Source organism: Elephantulus edwardii, unplaced genomic scaffold, assembly GCF_000299155.1.
Source record: "Elephantulus edwardii isolate Elephantulus edwardi_28Jun2011 unplaced genomic scaffold, EleEdw1.0 scaffold00041, whole genome shotgun sequence".
Classification (NCBI taxonomy): domain Eukaryota; kingdom Metazoa; phylum Chordata; class Mammalia; order Macroscelidea; family Macroscelididae; genus Elephantulus; species Elephantulus edwardii.
Genome location: NW_006399791.1, coordinates 3374289 through 3384963, shown reverse-complemented (window position 1 = coordinate 3384963; position 10675 = coordinate 3374289). Strand labels below are relative to the sequence as shown.

At 38.1% G+C, this 10675-nt stretch overlaps 1 protein-coding gene across 1 annotated transcript in view; it reads left to right on the top strand.

Moving 5' to 3' along the window:
* The window catches only part of ADAMTSL3 (ADAMTS-like 3), a 313622-nt gene that overhangs the window by 16907 nt on the left and 286040 nt on the right, over positions 1-10675 (top strand). Inside the window, exon 2 of the mRNA XM_006885199.1 lies at positions 8290-8416. Within this exon, the coding sequence (XP_006885261.1) occupies positions 8290-8416 (127 nt within the window). The remainder of the gene's footprint in view (positions 1-8289; positions 8417-10675) is intronic.

The window sequence follows — 10675 nt, the reverse complement described above, 5'->3', positions numbered from 1 at the left end:
TAAAACATACTGTATATGAAAATCAATTGCATTATTTTGTTAAAAGAGTATAATTCATGGAGAATGCAAAGAGGCATTACAAAGACAGGAAGAAAAGAACAAGATGGATGTCAGAAGAGACTGAATATTGCAGTAGAGCACTGAGAAAACAATGCAAAGAGAAGAAATAAAAAAAGTTAAGAAGCTGAACAGAAGATTTCAAGGGGCAGCTTGGGAAGAAAAAGCAAAGCATTATAATGAAATTTGCAAAGAGCTGGAGTTGGACTATCAAAGGGCCAAACTTGCTCAGCATTTCTTAAGCTGAAGGAACTGAGTAACAGTTTGTCTCGAGTTGCAAAACTTAAGGATGCTTAGGGTAGAATATTAAATGACCCAGGCAGAAAGCATCAAGAAGATGGAATGAGTATACAGAGCCACTGTACCAACAGAATTGGCTGACATAGAGGAATTTCATGACAGATAAAAATTTCATGAAACAATATAAGATCAAGAGACAATGGTGATGAAAGAAGTTCAAGCTGCTCTGAAGAATTTGTCAGTAAACAAAGCCCCAGGATTTGATGGAATACCAATTGACATATTTCAGCAAACAGATGTTGCCTTGGAAAATGCTCACCAGGTTGTCCCAAGAAATCTGGAGGATAACTACCTGGCTAACTGACTGGAAGAGATCCATATGTATTCCCAATCCAGAAAAAGATAACTCAATAGAGTGTGAAAATTATCGAACAATTTCACTAATATTACTCCTGCTGAAGATTATCCAAAAATGATTAGAATAATACATCAGCAGAGAATTGCCAGATGTGTAAGCTAGTTTTAGAAGAGGCCATGACACTAGGGAAATCATAGTCAATGTGATATGGATCTTGGCTGAAAACAGAGAGTACCAGAGGAATGTCTGTCTGTGTTTCACTGACTATGCAAAGCATTTGACTGTGTAGATCACAACAAATTGTGGCTAACCGTGCAAAGAATGGGAATCCCAGAGCACTTAATTTTGCTTATGTAAAACCTATACTTGGATTAGGAAGCAATAGTTAGAACAGAGCAGGGAAACACTGCATGGTTCAAAATCAGGGAAGGAGAGTATCAGGAATGCATCCTATTTCCATACTTTTTCAGTTTATATGCAGAACAGATCGTTCAGGAGGCTGAATTTTCTGATGAAGGCTATGACATCAGGATTGGAAGAAGAATCATCAATAACCTGTGTTATGCAGTGTTTTTGCAATCACTTGTTATGCATCAGAGAGTTGGACAATGACTAGGGAGGATAGAAGGAGAATTGACACCTTTGAGCTGTGGTGCTGGAGAAGAGTATTGAATGCATTTTGCATGCTAAAATGGAAGAGGACACAAGGCGTTTGCTGCAGAGGGTTAAGGACAGAAGTCTTCAATATGGATTGGAGCTCAACATGAAGCAAACAATGATTCTCACCTCTGGGCCAATTGGCAGCTTCATGATGGACAGAGAAGAGATTAAGATTGTTAGCTTCAGCTTTCTTGGCTCCATAATCAATATTCACCAGCAGTCAGGAAATCAAAAGATGAATTATATTGGGAAAGTCGGCTGTTAGGGACCTCTAGAGAGTACTGAAGAACAATATCTGTCAGGAGACTTAAGTGTGCCTGATCCAGGCCATGGTCTTCTCAATTACTTGCAATGCATCAGAGAGCAGGACAGTTACGAAGGATGATAAAAGAAGGATCGTTGCTTTTGATTTGTGGTTCTAGAGAAGAGTATTGAACATACCATGGGCTGCCAGGAGAACAAACAGGTCTTTCCTGGAGAGGGTGAAACCAAGATGTTCCCTGAAGGCAGGGATTGTGAATCTCCATCTCATATTCTTTGCACATGTGGTCAAGAGGGACCAGTCCTTGGAGAAGGACATCATGCTTGGAAGGGAGGAGGAACAGTGCAGAAGAGGAAGAACCAGGCCGAGGGCTTGACTCATTGAGTGGAGAAATGTCTTAGGTCTGTCAGAGACATTAAGATTGGATCAGGATAGAACAGGGTTCAGAGCTAATGTACATGAATAGGGTCACTACTTGTCGCAGGTCACTCTATGACACATAACAATACAACATTGGTTGTGCTTATTCATTGCTTCTACATGTGTACGAAGCAGTTGTAAAATACTATGGTTTGAGTTAAGAAGCTCTGGTTAACTACTGGTAAGGAGTTGTGCTGCTAACCCAAAGGCAAGTAGTTCACATCTCCTGGTTGTTGATGAACAGTCTCTTTCTGTATGATTTACAGCCTCTGAAAACCCACAGGAGGGTCAACTGTACATAAAATCTATCTGGCTTTGTTCAGGCACATGATAGTCTTTAAAACATAAACAACAACAACAACAACAAAAACCTTCCTGTTTTGTTTTGTTTTTTAACTTTAAAAAGGCCCTCAGCAGTAGATTTTCATGAAGTCATATTCTGTAAGGACTGGCACTAGGAATTGTGGTGGCACTATGGGAAAGGCATTTGAGTGCTACTCAAGAGTTCCAGAGTTTCTTGAACTTTTCTTTAGAATCAATATGCTTCTGTAAAGATTTATAGCATTGGAAACTAAATGGGGCATGTCTACTCTGTCCTGTGTGGTTTCTATGTATTGAAGTTGACTTGATGGCAATGGGTTTGGCTTAGTGCCAGACACTTTACAAAACACATTCTTTAATGGATTTTATTCAGTAAATTTCACTGATGTATTTACTGGTGAATAGAAGTTGAAAATACTTCAGATAATTTTTTTTTAAAATTACTGGTGATTTTAAACAGTTTTCTCCCTCATCTGTTTCAATGCAGTATATATTATTTATCCCATCTTTCTCAGTATAAGAATGTGGTTGTTGTGTACCAGAGTCAGAACCAATCCATAGCTGACTCTCTGGTGGGTGAAACTATTTAAAAGGGAGATGTGATTAGGTATTATTATCATGATAGGAGTCTAGAATGGAGGCTGCATAGTGGAGTGGACCTGGGGGGAGGAATTGTAAAACAATGAAAGAATTTTTCTTTTACTTTTCAAACAGAAGAGTGTACTAGGGAGGGGGGGAAGTGGTGGGCAGGGAGAAAAGTGCAACAATGAATGAATGGAAATCCAAAGTCTCTGTAAATTTTCATTAAAATTAATAATAATAAAAGTTAAAAGAATAATTACTGGTGATTGTGATAGAACCTGAAGAGTGAAAATCAGTCATCCCTCATTTTCAGTTTCTAGGCAAGCTCTTACCCTACTAATCGCAATGCACCCAGAACTTCTTTTCAGATATTATTTCTCTCTGATGTTTATGCATGCTTTATTTGGCCGCAGGATTTGGATGAATTGTAACTTCCAAAATAATGAAACAAGTAGAGGTGCCCAGGGAGGATTCAATTGCCCAAGATCTTGCAAAGCCGTAAATGCTCTTCCAAACAAGCCCATCCTAGCTCCTAAACCCACACACCCTTCCCAGCTGACCAGATAGACACCATACTCATGCTCGTGAAATGCTAAGTGCTCAGGGACATGGATGTGTGAGGACAGAGCTTGGCCCAGGAACAGGATCTCTATAATTTAACGGTCGAATCACTCCCCTTGGAGAAAGTTACATGAACACAAGTTTTTCATTGATTGAATCCCAACCATGCAAGTGCATTTCCAAAATCAATCACTCATAAGTTGTTCCACATGCACTTGTAAACATGAACATTCTGGCCTCTGTAACTGGGTTCTTTGTGCTCCAGCTGCTGGTGTGGAGAAGGCGTAGCACTGAGTTAATATTCTGATATCTAAATACGAAAAAACAGACAACAACAAACAACCAGAACCAGAAACTAAAACCCCCACAACAACCATCACAAGGCTAGGCTTACTGATAGAGGCTGTTGGCACTCTTGAGACAGACTGTGGTCCCTGGTCTCATTTAAACCCTTTAGACCACGCTGTGGCTCAGCTTTTCTCCAAACAAAAGACAAGCCTATAAAGTGGACAGTAACACAAGAGAGATATACGTGCTTAGAAAAATCAACCATGTAAGATCAAAAGGCAGCATTGCCCAGGCATAAAGCTCAGAGAGCAGGAGACAGTAGGAGAGAAGGAGGAATGGAAATAGTAAAGGGAGGAATTGGGGAGAGTGCTGCTACATTGTGGGGGTTTCAATCAGTACCTTGCACCAAAAGGTGAATGAATTGTTGAATAGAAAAGGGAGTTGCTACATTGAAACAGATAAGGGAGAGAACTGTTTAAGAGGGATACTGTTGTTGTTGTTAATTGCTATAGTTACCCTATGAAGGAAAGACCTGAACATTTGTATAACCTCCATCCTTTCTCCAAGTTCATAGGATTTCTGGAGGCAAGCTATTTCAAAAGTGGATGCCACTCCTACTTCCGATCTTGTTTTAATTGGGGAGCTCCACCAAACACTGAATATATGATTAGGTATTATTTGCATGGCAAGAGTTCAGAATAAGAGCTGCATAGTAAAGTGGACTCGGGGAGGGGAGATTGTATAACAATGAAAGAATTTTTTTTTCTCAAAGAGAAAAGCAAACTGGAGGGGGGAGAAGTGGGCAAGGAGGAAAAATACAACAATGAATGAATGAAAATCCAAGTTCTGTATAATCTTTCATTAAAATCTCATTAAAAAAAGAAATTAAAAAAAAGGGATTTGCTCTGTGAACTTTGACCCAAAGCAGAAGAAAAACTTAAGAAAAAGTAATTTTGGTGTCAAATGATCTGTGATACAGTCCTGTCACGGGTGCTGGATGGTAGCTGCACAATGTTGGCCGGTCATTTTATCTTAGTTATTTAGTCATTTTGTCTTAATACAGAGATAAAAGAGATTGGCACCATCACAAGTCTGTTGTGGAAATGAATTCAAAGAGTACGTGTAACATATTTAGCATAATGTCAGCTATATAACAAGCATTCACTTAAAATCAACTATTATTAGTAATATGTTCATGAATATTGTTATAAAATTATCCAATTTCCAAAGAAGAGAGATTTCAAAAGTTACTGGATTCAGCAACTCTTCCAGTAATGGAATCCCCTCTCTAATTCTCCTGCCAAAAGTCCCCCATTCATCACTGAATACTTTTTGGATAATTCTGACTTGTCAAACTTCATCTTATTGAACTGAATTATGCTTAAACCTGTAGCTGTCACCATTTGGAAATACACAGGGCAACTTTAAAACCTTTCTGCATGACAGCCCTTGGTGAGTTTGAAAATATTTCTTGTGAGTTTGGAAATATCTCTTAACAACAAGCTAAAGTTTCTCATTTCTTGAAACTTTTGATACCTCTTCTCCCTGAAATTTTCATGTGATCTTAGCCTTCCCTTCAGCACCAGCATTTTAAAAATAATCATCTGTTGACATGATTTCTTCTTTTCCATTTTATTTTCTCTTCAACACCTTGAAAATAGTGTCTGATTCAGCAGCTTTTCAAACTAAAAGCTCAAATTATCTTGCTAAAAGTCAAAACAAAATGAAGATAGAGGCAAGGTGTAGTGAAGATTTGATGAGATGTTGTGATAAAAGGCATTGATCAATTATAATTAATATTATATATTGTATATGAATTACTGAATGTAAGCCAATTAAAAATAAAGTAAAAAAAAAAAAAGCTAACAGATAACCAAAACTAATCTACTTCTACTGAGCTCCTAAAAAACCTTTTTTAAACACAAAATCAGTACAAGAAAAAAAAAAATAAGCCCGCTTCCATTGATAAAAACCATTTAGGACAGAGTCAAATTGTCCTAGACAGTTTCCAAGGCTCTAACTCTTTGGTAAGCAGACTGCCACATCATTCTGCCACTGAACAGCTGGGGGATTCAACCTGCTGACATTTCATTTGGCAACTGAGAATTTAACCAGTTGTGCTGGCAGGCAGATTCTCATTGAGCTCTTTATGATGTTGTTCAGTATTTTCTAGTCAGAATAACTCGTAGCTGACCCTCCGGCGAGTTTTCTGACGATGTCAATAATGTGGAAGGAGATGATAAGAATTGCAAAAAGATACTAACATATAAATATGTGATACAGAGAGATGCAGATAGATAGATGTAAAGATATAAGTGTGTAGTAGTAGTGATAAAAATAGAAATAAAAAATAAAATCCAAGTAAAACTGAACCAGAGGCTGTTGATCAAATTCAGCATAGTGAGAGGTTGGTTCTGGAAAGAAATAAAAGAACTATTGTGTGTGTTTGTGTGGGTGATGGAGGAAAGTAAAAAACTCCCGAAAACCACAGAGCAATTTTGTTAAGTAATGTCACCCGTGGATTACAAACTAGAACTATTCCATAGGATTCTCTTGGATATAATCTCTGTAGAAGGGCATCGCCAGATCTTTCTTCTGCAGTGCCTCTGGACCTTTAGGTTGGTCATTGAGCACAAACCATTTGCATAGAGGCATAGTGCATAGAGAATTGTACTGCTAACCTCAAGTCCACACTTCTCTGGTGCTCAGAATCTACCAGCAGCTTCTTTGGAGAAAGATGGTTGATTTCCTTCTACGCAAGTTACAGTCTTGGAAGGTCAGCTGTGAGTTGGTTCCAATATGACAGCAATGAGAGAGAGAAGGTGGTCTGGTGGCACACTTCTCCATGAACTCATCTCCTAGCTAGAAGACCTGATGGGAAAAAGAGGAGCATTCTCCTCCCGTTAAGATTTACAGCCTTAGGAAGCCTGAGGGAAGGTTGCGAGGAGTCAGAACCAGCTCAGTGGCAGTGAGAGTGGTGGTGGTGTTGACTCCCACCAAGTCGAGTATGACTCATAACGACTCAATGAACAAAAGACCTAATGCCTTTCTATAATTGTTGAGATTTCTCCAAGTTCATAGAGTTTCCATAGGTAAGTGGTTTAGGAAGTGGATGCCCCTCCTGCTTCCAAACCTGTTTTACACCTGGGAGCTCCACCAAACACACTATTCATATTGGGAGACCATTATGGTATTTGACATCCCAATGGTACAAGATTCAGCATCACAGCAAACTCAGATTACCGCAGTACAGCAAATTGTCAGAGTGATATATAAAGTAGAAGAATGTTCCTTCAAATATAACAACCCTAGTCTCACTCAGCAGTGGCTAAGTGTTGTCAAGTTGAATACAACTCACAGTGACCCTATGAACAAAAGACCTGAACTCTGTTCTCTAATTAACATAATTTCTGAATGATTATAGAAATTATAGTTTCCAGAGCCTCCATTTTAGGAAGTGGATGCTACTCCTGCTTCTAAACCTTAATCAATTTGTAAGCTCCTCCAAATGTTGTCTAAGATGGGTAACCATTACAGTATTTGACACAACTATGGCACAATGTTCAGCATCACAGCAACTCCAAGTTATTCACTACAGTAAATAGACAAACTATTACTGTATCACTTAAAGAATGTTCTTTCTAGACACACCCTTGAGAAGGCCTCCGCCCTTGGGTCCTGTTAGCCAAAAGGGGCTAATGGCCAACTGACACTGGCTTGTGGAGGGGGAAAAAACAACATCACAAATCAAACACAACTCATAACTTTCCTCATGTGACTCCCCTCAAGATGCGAGAAACCAGCTTCCAGACTGGAACCACTGCTCAAGAGTAGTGGAAGGGAATTCAATCTCAACTACGGTATCCTGTTTCTTTAATGTGCTTAAAAAGATAAATAGGAGAGTAAGAGTTCAGAGGGAAAGCTTCAAGTCAGAAATATTTTTGTTTTCTTTTCTCTTTTAATTATTTTGGCTTGGTGTAAGAATCTTATAAATGGCATTGTATTTTGGATTTTCTATCAGTCAGATTTAGAAAACTATGTTCTCATAAGCGAGGCCATTCAGTCCCTCCCATGTTAGGTAACAATTTACAAAATTACTGGTCTTGCGTGCTGCATAGTATTCCACTGTGTGAATGTACCATAATGTCTCAATCCATTCGATTGTGGTTGGACATCTGGGAGTGAACTAACTCAGTCCCACCAGGACAAATATGGAATAAAACCATTATTGTAGAATGAGTATGAGGATCCAAGGGGGAAGGGAGGGTGGAAACAGAGGGGTGTGGATGTGTGGGGGGTTTGATGGGGAGCAGTTTCAGGAAAATGGAAAGGAACTGGTGTGAGAAACAATGTATTTAAATTTTGTAAATAAACTAGTATACTTTAAAAAAAAATAAAGCAATGGAAAAGTAAAACATTTTTTAAAAAGTCTATGAATATTTTAAAAAGAGAAGCAGCACAAACAAGAGTCTTGAAGTAACCAGTGCTGCACCTCCCCTGGCTGCCTGCCCACTTGTGACCCCCATGCTTCTGTTGGCAGGCGGTGGGCTGTGACCGGCAACTGGGAAGTAAGGCCAAGGAGGACAACTGCGGCGTCTGTGCTGGCGATGGCGCCACCTGCAGGCTGGTGCGGGGACAGTCCAAGTCACACGTGTCTCCTGAAAAAAGTAGGTCACAAACCCAATACTGGGTTACTGTAAACCACCATATGTTTAAATTCTTAAAAGAACATTTTCTAGCTGGAAGTTTTTCAAGAGGAAAGAATTGACCAGGTTTGCAACCATCACATTTCTACATCACTTCAAAAAGTGTATATTTGAATTTTTTGTTCTGGTTCTAAGACTGCCTTCTTTGGTAAACATTTATGAATTCAGAGCATTTGTATTTTTTAAGTATTTGCCAGTTTGCTAGCTAAGCCAGCAAGTATTTTTTTTTAATTTCACCTTTCTTTGATTACTAGCAAGATGGAAAACATTGTCACATTGTTTTCTGTGTAGTTCTGTAATTGAGCATTTGTACTTTTCATTTTTTCAATTAACTACTGAAATAATTTACTCCTTTTCCTGTTTGGATAGAAATCTTTCCCTCACTTATGGTAAAATTTTAATATATCAAGAATATTAACTTTGTGCATATTATACTTATTTCAAATATTGTCACAAGTTTGTCATTTGACCTCCAATTTTGTGATAGTTCTTAAGTTTTACATATTCAGATATTTCTATATTTTCATTTCTATAATATTTTCTTTTAATAAAAATAAAGAAAATGTCAGTAAACTTTTTTCCATAAGGCTAGATAATCATTATTTCAGGCTTTACAAGTTACATAGCCTTTATCCCCTGCCTGGGTAGCATCAAACACATCCACAGATAATATGTAAACAATCACACATGACTGTATTCTAATAAAACTTTATTTATAAAAATAGATTATATTCACAAATAATATGCAAACAATTTGACATGACTATATTCCAGTAAAACTTTATTTATATAAATAGCTTGCAGGCTACATTTGCCCCAAAGGTTGTAGTTTGCTGACCTCTACTTTGAAGGAAGAAAAAAATATTCAATTAACTTTTCTACCAGTACTTCTTTTCCTATTTTAAAATCCTTAATTCGTTTAAATTTATTTTGGAAAAAAATAAAACAATTATTTTGATGTAACTTATAAAATAGGAACCTTACTTTTTGTCCTCAAATAATGGAACAGTACAGAAGAGATTGGGTGGATGGTGGAGATTTCCTGGCAGAGGAAAGGGGGAGCGCGACGGTCGAAGGTCGTCTGAGAGGATAGTTACTGTGTTGCTCAGGCCTGATTGAAAGGTGGAGATATAGCAGAGAGGTAAGAATGGCATTCAGGAGCCAACAGTACAAATTTTCTTTGTTGTGCTTCATATTTCAAGTTAAGTGGAGTTGAAGTGATTTGAATGACTTGATTAGATTTATATTTCATTATCATGTAATTCTGATTGCATGTGAAGGTTATAATGCCTGTGAGTAAACCTAGAAGAATGGAGACTTACTAAGATCTCCCACCCCTTTTTTTAAAATGACTTAGGGAGGAAGACTTGAAATGATAGTGTGGCAAGAGATGAAGAGAAAGGAAATATTGGAATGCTCTTTATGCAGACTTAATGGAGTTTGGTAACTCTTTGCAATAAAATTAAAGACTACAGAAGCAGCTAGGAGAGTGCAGATTTTCCATCTGAGTTGCTTGGTGCATGTTTGCTGTTCATTTGGTTAGAGAATTCAAGAAAAGATGAGTATCAAAAGTAGAACCTTTCTGAATTTGCCTTGTCTCACTCAGTGCCTTGGTATCTTTAATACCTTCAAACAGATGCTCATTACGTGCTGTTTGTTGTTGAATGGTCTTGACACTCTAGTCCACCATTACTGACAGTAAATCCCTTTATTGATGGTAGCGGTTATGCATGTGTACACTAAAGCGTGCTGGCAAGACCTGTAAAAGAGACAGCACCTGAAATCAAGGTGGTAAACTGAGGAAGGGGTTCAAGACAGGAAAACTGACAGGGAACGGGCATAAGATGAAAGCAGGACTTAGTAGAGAGATAACAAAGAAATGAAAGGTACAAATAATTTCAAAAAGAAGGTAATGGTTAGTAAATGTCAGTGTGAAATCAACTCAAATACTAGGTCTCCACACAATGGAATACTATGCAGCATTGAAAAACAAGAAACTCATGCAATATTATTCAAAGTGGGTGAACCTGGAGGACATTATGCTGAATGAAATATCTCAGTCACAAAGGGACAAATACTGCATGGTGCCACTGTTGTAGAATGGGTCTGACATCAGGGTGGGGGTATGACAGAAAAAACTGGATAAATTATGTATATTGTATTGAAACAGATGAGGGAAAGAACAGATTAGAAGTGATATATGATTGAGTATTATAGTTA